At 37.8% G+C, this 19,552-nt stretch overlaps 1 protein-coding gene across 1 annotated transcript in view; it reads left to right on the forward strand.

Moving 5' to 3' along the window:
- Positions 1-425: 425 nt before the first annotated feature.
- The window catches only part of LOC104408475 (methylglutaconyl-CoA hydratase, mitochondrial-like), a 109,062-nt gene continuing 89,935 nt past the window's right edge, over positions 426-19,552 (forward strand). The window contains exons 1-3 of the mRNA XM_010018099.1: positions 426-558; positions 1,916-1,983; positions 2,080-2,167. Coding sequence (XP_010016401.1) covers positions 426-558; positions 1,916-1,983; positions 2,080-2,167 — 289 coding nt within the window. The remainder of the gene's footprint in view (positions 559-1,915; positions 1,984-2,079; positions 2,168-19,552) is intronic.

Genomic DNA, 19,552 nt, shown 5'->3' on the forward strand with positions numbered 1-19,552 from the left:
CAAGCGTCTTTTTTTTTGCTTTAACATGTGGTACTGCTTTTGTCCTATCTACTTGTGTTGAACGTGTGGAATTTTTGAATTTGAATTTATCCTGAACGATAAATTGTGACAGTAGAATTAAAGTGCTACAACACTACTCCTGTTTGCTTAACAAACATAAACGGATTCCTGCATAAGTGCTGAATAAGGATCCTTACAGGAATTCTTAGATGAATACCTCCAACCATGGGGATGAACAGGTGGGGAATTTAGGTTTACAGAAGAAGGGAATGAGGGGTCATTTGTCTTAACTAGGCTTCTCTTCCCTTTTAGGAGCTATTTATACATAGCAATTGATTGTACCCTGGGTGCAAGCAGGAAGCATGTATGTTCTATTACTTGGGTTTAGCCATTTTTATTTGAATCTCTAGAGTGGTAGCTGGCGAATGGAGGACTTTGGTTTCAAATTGGTATCTGCAGAAGGAGCAGGAGCCCTCTTTAAGCTTGTCTTGTGTGCATGCATGTGCACGTACATGCAGGAGGAAGAAGAGGAAGGAGAGTGGGCTGAAGCACTGATGGGTCAGCTCTTTTGGAGGACACGTTTCCCTGAAATAATAGTAGGTGCTGAGATGACAGGACAGACACGCTGTGGAGGCTACGAGAGCCATTTTACATAGAGTCATAGAGTCACAGAATAGTTAGGTTTGGAAGGGACCTTTACAGATCATCTAGTCCAAGCCCTCTGCAATCAACAGGGATATCTTCAACTAGATAAAATTGCTTAGAGCCCTGTCCAGCCTGACCAGAGATGGGACATCTAGATTGTATGTGCAAAGCTGAGTGGTGAAGTAGCAAATACCTAGGCAAATACTGAGTTTCTGGAATTTCCTGGTTTGGTTTTTTTTTCTTTTTTCCTTATATCTTGTATTTATGGCAATGCTGTGGGCATTTTTGTTTGAGGTAGAGAGCCCCCTTTTTGTCTTTCGTTCTTTGTCCCTGTTCTAGTCTTTTGTCTTTCTTCCCTTACCTCTGCGTTCTCCAAGTAAAAAAAAAGTGCTGCTTGATAAGACCTTACCTGGGCTGCATCCATTTAATAGGACTGCGTGTTGGTGTTTAGAATTCAGGGAATTGTAGTGTGTTCAGGTCGTAATTGTCTAAAACATTGCTGTAGGCTTGGTAAACTTACCAAGATAAACTTCTCAGAATTTTCCTGTTTTATAATCATGCCTGTTAAGATGAGGAGAGTGAAATAAAGACAAACAAATGGTATTTCTGCTGCAACATTCATACCAGTGCACATGTAATTGGTCAGTGAGACAAGTGATCTCTAACTGGGCTAAGGAAGCTGTGAATGTGTGATTGGAGCTGTATACCAAACCCTGAGCACAGTTTTTGTGTGTTGGGGGAGCATTATTACATATATTTTTTCTTTCAAACAAAAGATGAGGTTTCCCGTTGGTAGCATTCTTTCTATGTTTGTGACTTCCTCTTACCTATATCAGAGCTGCTAGTCTTAGCTGTGGTAGCACTTCTTACTTTAAGAATTCACTGAAGGCAAGCTGTCTAAAAAGGAAACCAAGTGCTTTACAATTAAGGATCTTTTCCTGATTGCATGTCAGCACTTCACACACTAACATGAAATTTATGCATGCAGTCGTGTAATTATACATTCAGCCTTTGTAAGCCCTGTTTTTATATGAAGGTATTATGGCCATACTTTCATTCTTAAATAAATGTAATTTCTGTTGGACACAGAACTTTTTAATGTGGAAAGTGTAAATCAGTTTATTTTCCTTCCAGAACTCAGTATTTAAGTGATTACATTAGCATTTTTTGCTTTCCTCGATGGTTTTCTATAATTTCAAAATAATAATTTACATAGATACTATGTATTTTACTACATTGTAACAATGATAAAATTTTTCTTCCCCTCCAGGAATTGTGGTGCTTGGATTAAACAGATCTCATGCCAAGAATGCACTTAGCAAAAATCTTTTAAAAATGGTAAGTTAAAATAATAGTTTTTAGTATAAAGGTGAAGTATTGGAATTAAGCACTTTAAAAAGTGTTGGTTATTCCCCTTCCTCCTTTTCTCTGTAGATGTCAAAAGCTGTGGATGCTTTGAAATCTGATAAGAAAGTACGAACTGTTATATTCCGGAGTGAAGTCCCGGGGATATTCTGTGCTGGTATGCAAACTTCATTTTCCAGAGAAGCTGAAAATCTGTGTCTCATATTGCACAAAAAAAGGCCCACATTCCAAGGAAACAGGTCTTTTGTGTATATTCATCTCAGTAGCGATCAAAATATTTTGTATGATTTTCCTCAGTTACTAACAAGAACCAAATACCAATTTTATTCTTTCTGTGTCATAAAGTATTTCAAAATATGTAATAGATTATTCATGGTGGTGGAAAATTACTTGATTGAGCTCCTAGAAAGTCTTACGTGTGCTTCGGAATGAGGACCAAATAATGCTAGAGGCCATATAAAGAGGCTGTATAGGAAGCTGTATCAAAATTATATTTTAAACACATTAGAATTAACTTTTAATTAAGAAAACATACTTAAAATGTATTATGAATATAACTGTCTCTGCAGGCTGAATAAATTTTAAAAATACAGTAAAAAAACCCCAAACCAAAAGGAACAACCAAACCAAAAAGCACACACCCTAGCTCACATACCAAGCAGTACACATGTCTTGCCAAGTGCTCAGGAAAACAAAACCTCTCAACTACCAAACACTGGGAAACAGAATTTGTCAACATGTCAAAATTAATTGAGGCAACTGTCTTTTGTGGATATCAAGTGAATAGTTTCCTTATTTTTAGATGTCCCATCCAGTTCTTGCTTTGCTCAAACTTAATTTAAATCTGCTTGAAACCGAAAACAGAAGTCAGTTTCCTCTTTCTAATATATGAATAGAACTGTCAGAAAAGATCAGTTCTAAAATCTTTCTTTTCTGATGACTTATGAAGCCATTAAACTTGCTAGCCACACATAATGTAGTTAATTCATATTTCAGTCCAAAATAGTTTTTACAGATTTTACATATGTAACATACCTAAGTACTTTTAGTTGAATTTTAAATTATTTTTGTTGCTTTTAATAAGTCCGTTTTCATCCAGATACAGTTTGTCACTTCTAAGACTTGTGAAAAGCATTGTCTTGAAAAAAGGAAGTATCAATTCAGTATTTAGTAACGCATATAAATAAGTTAAATATGCTTGTATTAATCATTATATTTAATTTAAAGGTTGTATCTTGTTTTAATACAACAACTTTTAAAGATCAGTTATTAATAATAATCTTCAGGGAAAAAGGTTTAAAAGCTGTGTTTTTAAACTGATGAAGAATGCATCATCAGAGCAACATATGCAAATGAGGTTTTAAGTTACATGTTATGTACTTCATATGAAAAGGTGGTCATTAGTTGAGATTTGTTATCAACTGTGGATTTTTGATGTAACTTTTTTCATTTAACATTCATGAATTTTATAGTAATGTTATAGGGGAAATATGAGAGCAGAAATACTGTTTTTGAGGAAGAGGATCTCAGTTGTGCTATTAATACTGTATTTATGGTCTCTGAGTTCTTCTCCAGTATTCTTTGTTGGCTGACTTTGCAGAGCTGTTTTGATGTGGAGATTTAACGTAGGCATTGTTGCCTGTTTGGCTGGCTGAAAAAAACCCACCAACTTAGAGAATGACAGCTGGCGCAGCTGGCTGTAGACAAGATGCAAGGATGTTTATGTGTGATTATTAAGATGGGAAATAAACCCTGAAAAGAGGAGTGTGAAGGACTAGGGCTGGATAGCAAAGCCAGATTTTAAATCAGGGAAGAGTGATAGGGTGTGGGCCAGGTGTCCGTGGTATAAAAAAACAAGTTATGGGAAAAAGGAGGATCCTAAGAAAGGAAGCTCCTGCAGCTGAACCAGTGAAATAGAGGATATTCCGTCAGTGATAACTGAAACTCAGGGTGAACCAGAAGACTTGAGGCAGAGTTTGCCAATGAAAATAGGCAGAAAGAGCTCAGTGGCTGCATGTGTTGCTTCTATAGGTTACTGGAAGGGTGTCTGCAAACAGAATGAAACTAGAGAAAACACAGTGGGACGTGAAGAAAACGGGTAATGGCTTAGGGAAGTAGGATGAAGGGAAGAACACTGGATGTGACAAGGCATTTTCTGGAGGGTACTTACTTAGGAAAACCAGTAGAACAGAAGAAAGCGTTTTCAAACTGCAAGATTACAGGACAATGTGTTGTTTCAAGAACACTTAATTTCCTGGAAAAAAATGCAAGTATCATCTTGTGAAATGTTGTCACATTTTCTAATGCATTTTGGTTAGGATAGACTTTGAATGTTTGTTTTATTTTTTGTATTTCCTCAATTATGTTTTCTTTCTTGCATGTGTGGGAATGTATGGTTTTTAAAAATACATTTTTATGATGATTTTTTGGACCACCATCTGATGTTTTACAGACCACAGATTGAGAAACTTTGTCCTAGAATGTAATTCCCTTTTATGTGTGGAATGAAATCCAAGATCCTTAAATCTTGCCATTCCTTAGCTATCAAAAAAATCTGTGAAAGCCACAAGCCAAGTGTCTTGTTTCCTTCTAAGGGCTATTCCACCAAACATGACATCCAACTGTTTTTCACAAAATGACAGTGTCTGATTAAAGATTTAGACTGTTGATGACTGTTGTGGATTTGAGCATGATTCCAAATTACGGAATTTTCACGTGTGAAATGGATATAAAAAAAAAGGAATTGTATAAAAGAAAATAGAGATGTGCCAACAGTCGTATCCTTTCATTTCTGCATGAAGATTTGCTTTGAATCTTTTTACTACTGTTTTCTTTGTTCTTTCTTTTGCTCTATGCATCCATAGATGCTGAAAGTTCCTCATGAATGCTCTAGTGCTGATCAAAAAGGACACCCAGAAGTCATAGAATCATAGAATAGTTAGGGTTGGAAAGGACCTTAAGAGCATCTAGTTCCAACCCCCCTACCATGAGCAGGGACACCACACACTAAACTGTGTCACCCAAGGCTCTGTCCAACATGGCCTTGAACACCACCAGGGTTGGAGCATTCACAACTTCCTTGGGCAACCTATTCCAGTGCCTCACTACCCTCACTGTGAAGAATGTCTTCCTTAGATCTAATCTAAACTTCCCCTGTTTAAGTGTAAAGCCATTACCCCTTGTCCTACCACTAGAGTCCCTAACGAAGAGTCCCTTCCCAGTGTCCTTGTAGGCCCCACTTCAGATACTGGAAGGCTGCTATGAGGTCTTCACGCCGTCTTCTGTTCTCCAGGCTTAACAGCCCCAACTTTTTCAGCCTGTCTTCATACGGGAGGTGCTCCAGTCCTCTTATCATCCTCGTGGCCCTCCTCTGGACTTGCTCCAGCAGCTCCATGTCCAAGTCAAAGAAGAGCTTCCTGGGGTTAAGGATGCATGATGTCTATGAGGCCACTGTCTGCTTCCATGAGAAGTGCTCTCGCTCTAAGTCACTTTTTGGGCCTTTTCTTTCTCTGTCTAAAACCAAGTAAATAAAATATTGTCCTTTCTGGAGTGAACACATACACTCAGTCCTGGCCTGTGTAAGCCTGTGCGGTGTACCTGCCAGTTCTGCAGCAAAGGCAGGTGAGTCTGTGCAGTAGTCTATTTCCTGGAAGTATTCCATCCTTGAGGAAGGTGCAGTATCTGCATGGGATAAGACAGGTGTCCCATAGATAAAAAATCTGTGAGCAAGTAAGTTAGAGCTGTGCTGTGTCAACACAAAGGGTTGAGTTACATGGACATAGGCAGTTTGAATAGGTTTCTTTTTAATTATTAATGTAATTTTAACATATGTATAACAGTGATATAGCTCAGGTAGCTTTGTGAGTAGATTTCGAGGGTTTTTCACTTTAAAAAAATATTGGAAGTGCGTGTGTATAGTACTTTTGGGAAATACAGTGCTGTGAGGAAGGGAGGAAGGACTGTCTACAGTTGTAGCAAAACCTTGTGCTGGAGTTGCAGTGTGTTGTGGAGACAGTCTTACAGCTTCTCGTCTTAACTATGTGGGGTCTGAAAGAAGGTACAAATAAAATATATTGTCCAACAGCTACTTTTTGATTTTTATATAATGTTCAATAATGTTTGTGGCCCAAAGAGTTGAACATCCTAATATTGCACCTTAAAGCTTTCATTGTTCAGTTTCCTAAGCCTTTGATTAGAAGGCAGAATAATATTTATACAACTTCTAGTTACTGTTGAATTTTGCATTTGGAAATGTTGCTTTGGCAAACTGAATCCTGCTGCACGATTCCAGGTCTTCTTCTACCCCCTTTGTTTCTGTGTTTGGTCACATGAAATAGCTATCAATTTTGCAATTGCAAACTATGGGTATTTGGGATCAGGTAATATTCTTTTCTTTTTAAACAGTTTTATTTGTTGGTGGTTACAGTAATTAAAGAAACAGACTACTTTTATATTCTTTTTGATCCTGCTTTTCACCTGCTGTTCCTTCTACTGCTCTTTCCCGTAGGACTTTCATGTTCCTTCAGCCCCGTTTGCATGTCCTGTCAATAAGGCACTTGTTTTAAAACAATTATTATGCATTGAAAAAAAAAATAATTCCTCATGTGTTTGTTTCCGGCAGTAGCTTACTGGCCCATAGCTCATATTAATAAATAAAGCCCCATGCTACTGTATACAGTTCAGAGTAGTTACAGTTTTATTTTCCTTCCTCAGTGACTGGCCGTCCAGAACAGTTGCTTAACTCTGGCTGTTCCTGTCCAATCAGAGGTAGTTTCTTTCCTGAAAGTCCATATGTGACTTATTGTGAGTTTCCCTGCATCCATCTACCTTCTGTTGATACTCAGAAAAATTCTGCTCTTCTTATGGGAGGAGAATGAAATGCTGTCATTCCCCAGAGGAACAGATCACTTCTGGATTTCTTTTTGCTTGGGAGAGTTAGAAGGAGAGCTTTCAGGGGCAAGAGCCTCCTACTTGAGATATTTTGGTGTTTGTGTTTAGAGTATAATTGTTAAGAACAGTCGCTTCAGTATTGCTTCTCCAAAGTGAACTGCATTAACTGAAGTAGAGGTTGTGAAATTGATGAGTTATTTTTTTTGTATATGCGTGCACAAAAGGAGAGCTTTGGGGCAATTTTTAGTTGACAGATTTGAAAAAAATGTTGTTCTTTGGAGATCTTATTTTAGAAATCTTTGAGACATATCAGACTATGGATAGTTAACTTATTTTTTTGTTGTAATCAGCTTTCAAGACCATTTGAAAAATTTGGGTGTTGGAACTTTTCAAACCACTTTGACCTAAAAGTCACTGCAGCTTGGCCAATAAAGCTCCCTCTTGGAAAAGCAGAAGTAATCTTTCCGCCAGCAAAAATTCATCCTTTGGGTCTGTGATGTGAGTAAAGCCAACACAAATGCTTTTCCTGTTGGCATAATTTGTCTAAATCAGAATTTTGTTTCCAGCACAGCTGAACTGGCTGTATGGTGTGTGGTTCCCAGCTGCAATTTCCAACTGGTGTAGTTTTTGTGGCAGAAGTTTATGAAGGAGACAAGCCTGCTAGAGCAGAACCTTGAAGGCTTCTTCACTCATGAGGTTTTCGTATGGAGGAGGAGAGGAGTTTCGTAATAGCTCTCAAATACTTGACCTACTCTTATTTTTGTAGAACTATCCAGAGTAGTAGGGAATTATTACTGTGGGTGTAGTTTTCTTTTTCTCTCCAGTCTCTGTTAAGCAAGCAAGAAGAGAGGGTATGTTTTTCCATATCATATTTTGGTCCTCCAGATTCCAGCTCCTGCACAGGACCTGAGAATAGAGTTCATATATTACTCCACTGTTCCCTTCTGAGTGTTTAGATCACACATGAAAGTATTTTGGTGTCTTCCAAATATTTTTGTTGCTGTACATACATTTCATTCTCCAAAATAAATGATTTTATCAGTAGGTGATAGCTAGGTTCTTTCCTTTTCTTTTATTCCAGACTTTAACCAAGGTTCAGATTCAAACTGATGCTAGCTGTTTGCAGAGTGCTAGGCTCAATGACAGTTGCATTTCACCTAGAACAATATGAGTTACGTGCAATCTAGCAGGTTGGTCAGCCACGTGACAGCTGTCTTCTGTGTGTGCGTGCACAGTAATCTGTTGAGTTTGGAGTCTACAGCTTGCAGTTGTCCAGCATCACTTAATATACTTCTTAATTTTGTTTCTAATGTTGTTCTTCTGAAAGAACTAGTAGCTGTCATGATTTTTTATTTTGAACAGCTGAGACAATAAAGAATGCAGTTAGGATTGTGGTTTGATCCCCTAGTCTGTACAGAAAAAAATACCAGTAGCGAAAACTGGTTTAAATGTGTCTCTTTCGGAAGTACCTCAGATAACTCCAACTGCTCCTCTGCCTTTTACCTTGAGGAGGAATGCTGAACTTCAGAAGAAATCGGAAGGACTGTGGGTTTTTGAATGCTAGAAAAGCTCACCTGAAGCAAAAGTTTGTTCTTGGCCTTACGTACAGCAGAGCTGCTGCGTTCCTAACCATTCACGTACATGATTCTAGTATTGGAATGTAGTTTGTATGAGTTCAGCGTGCTATTTCATGTATGTCATTCTGCCTATGTTTACCATAGCCTTGTGACTAATTGTAGAACAAGGTACTGGAAGATGATCAAATAAAAATTCCTTGTAGTTAAAGCAGCACATGGTGGCACAGTAGATATCTATATGCCTGGTTGATGGAATATAAATAAATAAATATACATACACCTTCTAGTTGCAGAAGAAATACAAATGGGAGGTTTCCAGGAAGTTTTTCAGAAAGAATGTGAGTATATAGCTGTGTTTGTTTTCTTTATCTGCAAAAGAGTGATCCATTCTTGTTGAGGAAACAGGCACATGGAGTGGGGTAGGAAGTTGGGTGAAACTGTCAATGCTAGTGCAGTCTTTAAATCATCTCTGATTAGCAATGAAACTTTCATCTAGGAATCACTTGTCTGCCTTCTCACTGGTAATTACAATGACTTGTATAGGAACGTTTTTTTTTTAATATATGTAAATATTCAATTTTCTTAGTTACTCTGTAGTTGGAATAGAATTTTTAAACCACTGCATTGGGTTTACAGGGCAAGGTTTTTGTGGCAGTGGGGTAGCCTCTGTGAGAAGAGACCAGGAGCTGTCCCTGTATTGGACACTATGAGCTCCAGCCAGCTCCAGAATGGACCCGTATCTTCCCGAAGCTGAGCCAGTCAGTCGTGGTGGTAGCATCTCTGCATTAACATATTTAAGAAATAGTAAAACCATGTGCAGCATCTGTGAGCGAGAGGAGTGGAAAAAAATGTGAGAGAAACAGCTCTACAGACGGGAAGGGGAGGAGGTGCTCCAAGTACAAGAGCAGAGAACATGCTGAACTCATTCCTCTGCAGCCCGTGGTGCAGACCATGGTGAGGCAGGCTGTCCCCCTGTAGCCTGTGGAGGTCCATGGTGGAGCAGATCTTCTCCTGCAGCCTGTGGAGAACCGTATGCTGGAGCAGGGGGACATGCCCTTAAAGAGCTCAGGAGCAGATTCCTGGCAAAAGCTGTGACAGGCCTGTGGAGAGTAGCCTATGCAGGAGCAGATTTTCTGGCAGGTGTGACCCATGGCAGGTGGCCCACACTGGAGCAGTCTGGTCCTGAAGGACTGAACCCCATGGAAGCCTATGCTGAAGCAGTTCTTGAAGAGCTGTGGCCCATGGGTAGGGACCCATGTTAAAGCAGTTTATGAAGAACTCATGGAGGGGACCCTTTTCTGGAGCTGTGGAAAAATGTGAGGAGGAAGGAGTGCCAGAGAAATGTTACGGTCTTACTGCAATCCCCATTCCTCATCCTCCTGGCACTGCTCAGCAGTGGGGAAAGAGGTAAAAGAGTTAGTAGTGAAGTTGAGCCAGGAAAGAAGGAAGGGTGGGGGAAGATGTTTTTAGATTTCCTTTTTTTTTTTTTTTTGTGTTTCTTGCTATCCAACTCAAATGGCAGTAAGTTAAATCTGTCTTTCCTAAGTTGAGCCTGTTTTGCCCACCATGGTAATTAGTGAGTGATCTCTCTGTGCTTATCTCAACCTGCAAGTTTTTCATTTTATTTATTCCCCATCTTATTGAGGAGAACTGAGAGAGTGGTGTGTTGGGCACCTGGTAGCTAGCCAAAGTTAACCCACCACATGCAGGTATTACGGATTTGCCAAAGAAAAACCAAACCAAAACCAAAACCAAACTGAGGCAAGACCTTTTCTCTTGAGGAACTATGAAATTGAGGATGGACATGTTGTATAAAGTCTTAGAGAAAGTTGCTTAAAAAATAGGCTAAATAAAAGTAGTCAGAAAACTTTCTCTCCAGTTGAGTGAGTAGTGACCAGTACTGTGTAATTAGTACTGTACTAATAACAAAATCTAAAGTGGATTACCTTCAGCAGAAGAAACTAAATCTGTAACTGCTTGGTTCTTTTTAACATCCCTTATTTGAGATGCAAGCTTCTTTTCATCAGGCTTGTGCAGGACATCTGTTTAGATGTCTCTTCCTATATTGTGTGCTCTACGCAGTTGTCTATGAAATATTGTGTGTCTGTTTCCTCTAGTTTGTAAGTTCTGTAATGATAGCTTTAGTTCAGTTACTTCTTCAGTGCCAGGAGCAATTAATAAAAACATTGTATTTCTGTCTAAGAGAGACCATTTTTCACTGTTTGAAGACTACTAGAATTGAAAGTACTTTCAACCGCTATGTACTTTTCTCCTGTTTTTCATAGAGTTTAGTGAAAGTGGAAGCAACTTTATTCATAGCTAATATTGCCACAGCATAAAACTTAAAGTTTCTGGTAAATGGTTCTGTTCAGCTGGAGTGCTAGATATTTTCATGCAATTTTTCTTCCTTTTTTGGAATGAGCTGTAGACTGTAGCTCACTGTGATTTGTGAGCACAAAGCTGATGAGTAACAAATTAAATATCAGGCTATTAGTGAAATTATGAAAGCCAGCTAGAGAGCCATCTTTTTAGCAGTATTTTCCTTGATTGATATAATTTTGAGATTTGCCTTTTCAAGCTGATGAAAAAGAACATCTGACCATTTCATCTCTTTTGTGGCTTGTGACACTGTTTAAAAAATGTAAATGTAAAGGGTTCGTTTCTCTTAATAATATAAGCATTCTTCTTTCTCCTTCCCCATTAGAATGGAAGCCATCTTGGACTTGAGATTTGTGTTATTACTTAAGATTTACTTAAAACCCTGCATCTGTCTGAATTGGTCGCCTAGTTACATGGTGATTCTTGCCAAGTAGAATCAATGTTTTTGTGGACAGTGGCTTCATAGGAATGATCAAGCTAGTGCTTTACTAGTGTAAGAGTTAACTAAGGCAGGACTTTGTAATACAAACCAACACAATGGGCTATACCGTTCTTGGTGTCTTTCAGCTGGAAAGTATAAGTGCAGAATTGAAGTGTATCTTTGACTATTGGAGAACCTAGTGAGGTTGGAAGTTTTAATTGCTGGAAAAAAAAAAGGATTTTAATTACTCTGTCTCAGGCTGAATTGTCTCAGGCTTTTAACCCATTAGAACAAATGCACACAATGGATGTGGCATTTTTTTGATTTCTTTTTTCATGGAAAACAACCTAAAAATATTTAAATACTAAATTCTAGGTAAAAGATGTATTTCTGAGATAGTGGCATTTGGTCAGTTCTTTAGTTTAACTGGTGGAGGGTAATGAGAAAGAAGAATGACTTTCCCAAAGGCCTTAAATTATCTTAAAATGTGAAAAAAAATGATCAAATTAGCATGCCTAAAATTAATAAATTGAAATGTTAGGTATGAAATAGTTTTTGTTGTGTTCTGGAGAAGTAGTCACAAAGCATAAATATACTAGTGAAAAGATAAGTTTATTTGTTTGGATTCTGCGTGTGGCAGTCAGAGTTGTACTCCAAGGTATCTTCTTTTCTGAGTAGCTATACAGAAAGCCTAGGGAGACAAATGCCTCATCCCTGGAAGTGTCAAGGCGAGGCTGCATGGGGCTTTGAGCAACCTGGTCTAGTGGAAGGTGAGTTGGAACCAGATAATCTTTAAGGTCACTTCCAACCCAAGCCATTCTGTGATTCTGTGATACACTTGACCATTCCTACACTTGTTCCCTTCCTACAACTAGTTCATACTAAGTTCATTGAAAATTCTGGAAGTGCAGCTTGGTTTTTTAAAGGAAAATAGAGGGTTTGACCCTAACTTTAAAGCTAAGACTTCTATAATCAAATGTCTGAGTGTCATTTCTTTAAATAAGTATAACCATGTATCTCACAAATAAGCGAATTAAATAGGATACTTAACAGCTGGAGAACTTCTGCATTTTCCTGAGGTGTTTTTGGTTAGTTACGGAAATGATACGCAAGTGTCCTGAGTAGAAATTTGTAGTGACTTGGTTTGCAAACCTGACACAGGCAGAAGCTGTGTAGACACTTCTTCAGGTGTGTCCCAGAATTTAAATGAAAGTGACATCTTGTCAACATGATTATGAAGCAGTGAAAGGCACCTCTCTTGAGTACCTAGAATAATGAAATGTGCATGGATGGAGGGCTTACTTAAAGTGCTATAATTAATTTTCAAATAGTGAAGTCTTTTCTGGAGTGGATTTTACCAGAATAGACTAAATTAAAATGGGAAAGATACCAGATGGATGCAGAACATTTTATATTGGGAAAACTATGTTATGCAGTGGATGTCCTTAGGTAGTTGGACAATTTGTTTTTCCAGTTCCTCCTATAAAGAGGCTCTGCTTTCTGGATATATAATTTTATTTCAATATCTAGAGACTAATTGGAAATAGTTTTGGTCAGTATTTGTAATTTTTTTTTAATATGCTTCTCTAAGGTTTGCTCTATAGATGCCTTTGGTGATGTAACTGGCTTATTGCAGCTTGTATGGGTTGGAAACAGGTCTCCAATAGCTATGTTATGTATCTACTGCAACTGCAATGCATTAAATTTTGGTTTAAAAAATATGTTTTGTAGTATTTTTATCAGGTTTATATAAACACACTTTTTCTAGGTTACCTGTGTAGATGACTTCTTGAGTTTCACATGCTTTTTGAATTTGACTTTTGGAATTTGTGACACTGGTTAGGAGTTGTGTTGATCTCTGTGTACAGGTACTTGATTAAATGCGTTACACCTTTTTTTTACTATCCTTTATCATTGAAGCTTGTAGTTAGATGACTATAAGTGTACATGACACCATGGAAGAAATTTTTGTAATTACCTACATGTGTAGTATAGAGATTTGCAGATGAACTTGACTGTAACAAAAAAGACTTAACTGGAAACTTGCATAACCATCACCAGATCAGTTCTGGTATCTCTGTGTGTATCACAGTATGCTTGAGATTCTCCTGTTCAGGAAACCCCTTAATCTGGCATAACGTGTCATCTTTAAGCAAGCTATAGGCTGTGTCGATTCCTGCAGGTGTATTAGAGCTAGGTAGCTATTGATTTAATATCTAAAGCTACAGGAATATCTATCCAGTCTTCACTGGTATCTTTAGGCTCTGTGAAGTCACAGGGCAGTTCAAGTGAGTCCTCTGATATCCTTGTACGTATCAGCTTCGTGTAGCTCTCCATAGGTATTTTGGCTTGTTTCACTTGTGGTTGACCTATGTACTAACAAAGGCTTTGAGTACTAGTGGTTTTATCTTTAAAACTTGTACGGGGCATGGCTGGGATGGAGTTAATTTTTTTTTATAGCATCCCAAATAGTGCTGTGTTTTAGATTGCTGACCAAAACAATGTTGGTAAGACACCAGCTGTCATGAGCAGTGCTTGCGCAGCATCAAAGTCCCTGCTGTTTCTCACAGCTGAGGGTGGGCAAGAGGCTGGGGGGGGACACAGCTGGCACAGCTGACGTGAATTGAGCAAGGGAATATTCCATGACATACGACATTGGGCTCAGCAGTAAAACTGGGAAGCTCTTTCTCCAAAGTAGACCTTGCTTTAAGACTGGTGAGGCACTGGTCTGCTCATAGGGGGTCATTGCTTTTGCATAATTTGTTTCATCCCTTTCACCCCACTGTACTTACTAAACTTCTTTTATCTCAACCCACGAGGTGGCTCCCCATCTCCCTTGCTTTTGCTGTTCCATTTCTCATCTCTTTCTTGCTGATGGGGAGTGAGCAGGCAACTGTGTAGGGGCTTACCTGCCAGCCAGAGTCAAACCCAGTACAAATTAGTTTTTTATGACACCAGCAATGAAATCGGTTAGCTGTGGGAGGTCCAAAAATGTCCTGTATGGTAATGAATACTAATGCTACTGTTACCATGCTCCTTTTTAACTTTGCTAGTGGGATGCTTGAAGTAATTTTAAGCTTGTTCCAACAGGTGTTGCAGCCCTAGAGGGTTATTGTTTTTACCCGTTCTATTTTCAGACTGCAGTGGTGAACTGTAAGAACTCAGTGTTTAGGGAAGTGTTATGTAGCTATTTTTAATCCAGAAACATCTTTGGCACTCTTCAGGTAGAAACATAGGTTTTAGGAAAAGATTCTTTCTGTAGTTCTAGACCTTCATGATTGGCAGTGTGCGCAGACTTGAAGAGATGCCTTATGTGGATTGTTATTCTCACTGCTTTACTTGAGGATGGTTGCAGTTTTTTATGGGAGTCTGGAATTGTAGCACCTTAGGGAATTAAGTTTTAGATTACTGGTTTGAGGTACATTCCTAAATTACAGAACTCTGTTTGGCTGTCTTTCTCTATTGGCCTGCATCAGCAATGTGCTTTTGCTTTATGTCTTTCATTTCAAGACTTGGGATTGAGAAAAAGTTCTCTGTATGTAAGAGCGAAGACATTTATTTTCTTTTTGGCTCTCTTGAAAGATGGGTTAGTATCCTAACCTTCATTAAGACAATTCAGGAACTTCAGCTGTCTTTCCAAGCTGCTTGTACTTCTCTGATAAATATATTTTAGATGCCCAAGACAGCTTTGCATATTTTGAAATGGGTTTTTATTTATTGCACATTAAACAGAGGACTTTATTAGACATAATTCTGTCTTCTAGTCATATCAAGTTGTTCATGTTTTGGTGATGATAAGAGGGGCTTTAGGGGTGTTGAGCAATTTGGTTGACTCCAACATGATACCGGACTCATTGGAACATGATTATGATGGAACGTTGCTATTTTAGTTAATGTCATTCTCACTGTTCTAATAATCTTTGAATCCTGGTTAAAAGAAAGCTATCAAATCTCTATTATGTGTAAATTCCATGTCTGTCATAGACTCTCCTACATCATCTCAAAAGCTGCAAACTTAGTTTCAGATGCTGGTTAAAAGTTTTTGCTACCATTTCAGGGCATGACTATGGATCCATTTTCTGTCAGAAGTTACGCTAACTCATCTTTGCTTCATACAAAATGGTTAAAAACTGTGTGGTTTTAAAGTGGTTAAAACCAGGTGAAGATCACTTTAACAGAAAGCTACAGATGATCAATTTGCCCTGTTAATACTGAAGTCGTAAGGGTAACTTTTGGCTAGGTCTCTGCTACCCAGGGCGTTATTGGTAAGTGCATTTGTTCTTAGATGATGAACTTAACTCCTTTTAACTTCTATTATGTAAGTCCGACCATTTGTCTTTCCACTGTGGTGTCCAAGGTCCACGTCTTTTCCGTAAGTATTAAGTCAAATTGAGTGGTCACCTCATATTCATGTCACATCTGTGGGTATTTGACATCTTGATTTGTGAAGAAAGGCTGCTGGTTTTCTTTACAGTTCTCTGAGGCAGGTTAGCTAAGTAACCCTTTACCCTGGTGTGCTAAGTGCCTATGGCACCTGGTTTCTTTATTGGTGAGGGAACTGAGCCTGCTTTGCCATTTATATCCTTAGCTGAGAAAACGTTCTGACAAAAAATAATCTGATCTCATGTGCTTGGTGGTAATGTGTGCTGGAAATAGAATACATGTGCGCAACACATGGCAAAAATAGTTATTGCATGGTAAAGAATTACTTTCCACTTGCTTTTGAAAAGAATAAAATGATCATGTAGAAGAAGTATTTAGACATAGATGAATCTATGGCACTTTTATCTTAAGAATATTTACAAGTTACTTTCATATCTTCTTCCTTCCATAATGCCATAGAGCAACACGCGATGTAACTATATATATGTGTGTGCTAATTGCCACAAATATGAAGAAAAAATTCAGTGATTAATTATATATGTATTTTTTTTGCCTTCTCTTCTCTTGTCTTTGCCTGCTACTTACACTGGTTTCCTTCAATGACACCTTTGTTTTAGGTTTACTGCAGTAAAAGCTTTCCAGCGTTTAGATTGAATTTGCAGCTCTTTAAAGCTAGAGGAGAACAAAATACTGAATCCACATAAATGTAGCATAGAGGTGCTTATATATTCACAATTACAACATGTTCATGCAGTGATGTAGGAAAAAGTGGAGATCTGGCTATAGTAAAAATGGTATGATTTGTATGTAGTTTAGGTTTTTTATATGCAGTTAGTGGACATTTATTTTGTACTTTTCAAAATGTTTTCCTTTGGAAGAGTAATGCAGGTAATATGAAAAATTAAGAATTTCTGAAATTTTTCTTTAGATAATTTTCTCCTTGTAAAAGTGTTACTTTTTTTTCCTATTTAAATGCTGATCCCATATGTATGTTTTAATAAATATAAATATACATGTATGTTTGTTTATACAGATCAGGCAACTCTATATTGTCTTACACCAAAAGAAATTTAAAAGAAATGCTGTGACTCTCAGTTGTATCCCACCTGTTTTAGTCAAAATAAAGTTCACAAGAGCTATTTAACAATAAAAAGGTGCAGATATGTAGCTGTGGACAATGTCCTGAAGTATTTTCAAACTTGATGCCTGTAGTTTATGTTAATAGTGAAACAGCAGGGTTTTGTAGGATATAAGAAATATAGGTCTAAAATATGCTATTGTTGGTATTTTACCATTTCTTTGTGGAGTTCTGTCACCAGCTGGAACTTACTGACTGCATGTGGATGGACATGGTTTTTAAGTGATTGAGCTCTAGGCTCAAGTACCATCAATATGTGTAATTTGCTAAGCCCCTCCAGATGGCAGGTAATATTCCAGTGTTGGATCTCCTTTCCTTTACTTTCTTTCGCTGAAGTAATTTGCTGACAAGTCTGTTGGACAGTCTTTTAAAAATAGAAGAGATCAAATATCTCTGAAGTATTTTAAAATAACAAGTCCTTAAAAAATAGAGTTGAGTTTGCAACATTGGTACTGAAAATATGCTCAATGGATGGGAAATATTGCTATTTGCAAGCACTTTAGTTTTTTTTTCTGAGGCAGTTTGAAGCCTTTGGGGACACTGGGAATAAGGGGAAGTACTTCTGAGCTGCTTCACTTGGTGCTTATGAGAAATAGAATTGCAGCTGCTGTTTTCCTGTCTGACTTTTGTATGAGCAAAGCATAATTAAGACATGTTCCTGGTCATGGCTCAAATGCTTACTAGTCCTTACTTTCACAAAGTACTGTGTGGAATGGCAAGACTTTGGCCTTGAATGCTGGCTCAGTATTAATATGAGCCAGAGATGTTTGTTTAGGAATGCTAGCCATTTTAATGCATTTTGGTTTTTGAGTTCAAGATTTAAAGCTTTCTGAATAAAGTGGCCAAAGCTGATCTCTAGATCTTAAAACAGGAGAAGAAAAGTCTTCAAGGTTAGAGTTTTCCCACAAAAGTCCTTGTTCTTCTCACCTGCTATAGCTTGAAAAGGTTCCCAGTCAAGCTTGGTAGTTACCTCATCTACACTTTCTAAGGCCATTACTTCAAGTCTTACCTCAGTTTTGTTTGCAGCCTGCTGTATGCAGAGCATGATCATCTTTAACTGAGAGTCATGATTATTGTTACAGATACTCTTCACAAGGTGTGTTTATTTTACTGTACTACATGTACTAATTACCTGCTTCTTTAAATGTTTCACTGGAAGTATCACTTGCTGTATAGCCACACAGAATTCACTGTCATTGAATCCTGAACCTGCTGAAGTTTCAAACTAATATATCAATATTACTAATACAGATAATTGTAAAAAACAAACAAGCAAGCAACAAACCTAAAGGCAGCTAAAATGATACTGGGTGATGCCTTTCAAACCAGGGGGTGGAATACAGGGTAATGAAGAAAAAGGCTTTCAGCCATGCCATCATCTATGTTAAGCTGATAGCACAGTTCAAACTGTGGTTTTTCTCAGGAAGAGCTCCTCCTTTCTTTATTAGGATTTATGCCTAAATACTGACTTCTGGACTTCTTTAGAAGAGATTCTGACTTTCTCTTTTTTACCACTTTTTTAGAACACTTCCTCCTTTTCTATTTACAGATCATAAAACTGGGTGTGCTGATAGTTAACTATTTTTGTAATTATTACTAATCAAAACAGATAACCCCAGCATTTTCAATTCCTTTTAACATTTAAAAAGACATATGTGCAGTGGTTAAATATATGGTATATGCAAAAGATTTGAGTCAGTCATCTGTAATAGTGGAATGAAGATAATCTTTTTCTGATTAATTTACTAGAAGTCAAAGTGAAATAAACAGCAGGTTGCTTAAAATTTTGGGTGTACTATTTATTAAGTGTGTTCAACCTGAATATCACTATTAATTTAAAGAAGAAAGTTGGATAATCTTAGCACTAGCAAGTTTAAGAATGCCTGCTTATTAATCAGAAGGAAGAAAATTGTCACTTGTCTGGCAAACAACTTGTGCTAGCGGACTCATGGTAAAGCTGTTACAATTGATACTAATGAGATGTGGTGCTACATTAATGGTATTTTTTGAGTAGTAGCGGTGTTAAAATAGCCATGCATTCTTATTCTCTCGAGTTAATTGTTTTAAACCTAAGAACTCTAGTGCTGATCTCTTCAGAGGATTTTCTTATGGAAGGTGCAGAATAAATAGAAATCATGATTAAAGGTTCCACCATTAGCGTGGAGCTAAATAGTGTGGAAAAAAAAATGAAACTTTAATGGTTATCTAGTTTGAACTTCATTATTCTGTGTAACAATTCAGTTATGTTTCATTACCAGAAAGTAAGTGCATATCATGTTACAGGCGCAGTATAGAAGTTCTGTTAGTGAAGGTTGAATCTGAAAATGAAAAATGATTTGAGGAAGTTGGGTAGTGCAGTTTTCAGACTACCAGAATGACTGAATTAAAGAAGTACATCTTATTGTGGAAGCAGAAATACAAGTGGTAAAGGAAGTAGCTTTACTCTTTTTTCTTTTCTTTTTTTTTTGTTAGAAAAAAGTTCTCTGTTGAATAATAACTACAACACACATTGTTTTTATTAAATGCTGATATCATTACTATGGTGTGAGGTGGAAGCTCATGGTCTTGCCATGTTTAAGTAGCTAGGCTGGTGTATGAGGGACCGTTTGAACACGGGATAAACAGGTCTGTCATGTTTCGATCACCCTAGAGGTCTGTATTTGTGGTTCCTAGCCACTTACTGGGTGACCTTCACTGCTGCCACCACTGGCTTCTCCTTTTGTATCTTTCTGAGAGTCAAGGGGTGATGCCTCC

This window comes from Nestor notabilis, unplaced genomic scaffold (assembly GCF_000696875.1).
Source record: "Nestor notabilis isolate BGI_N333 unplaced genomic scaffold, ASM69687v1 scaffold6917, whole genome shotgun sequence".
Taxonomy (NCBI): domain Eukaryota; kingdom Metazoa; phylum Chordata; class Aves; order Psittaciformes; family Psittacidae; genus Nestor; species Nestor notabilis.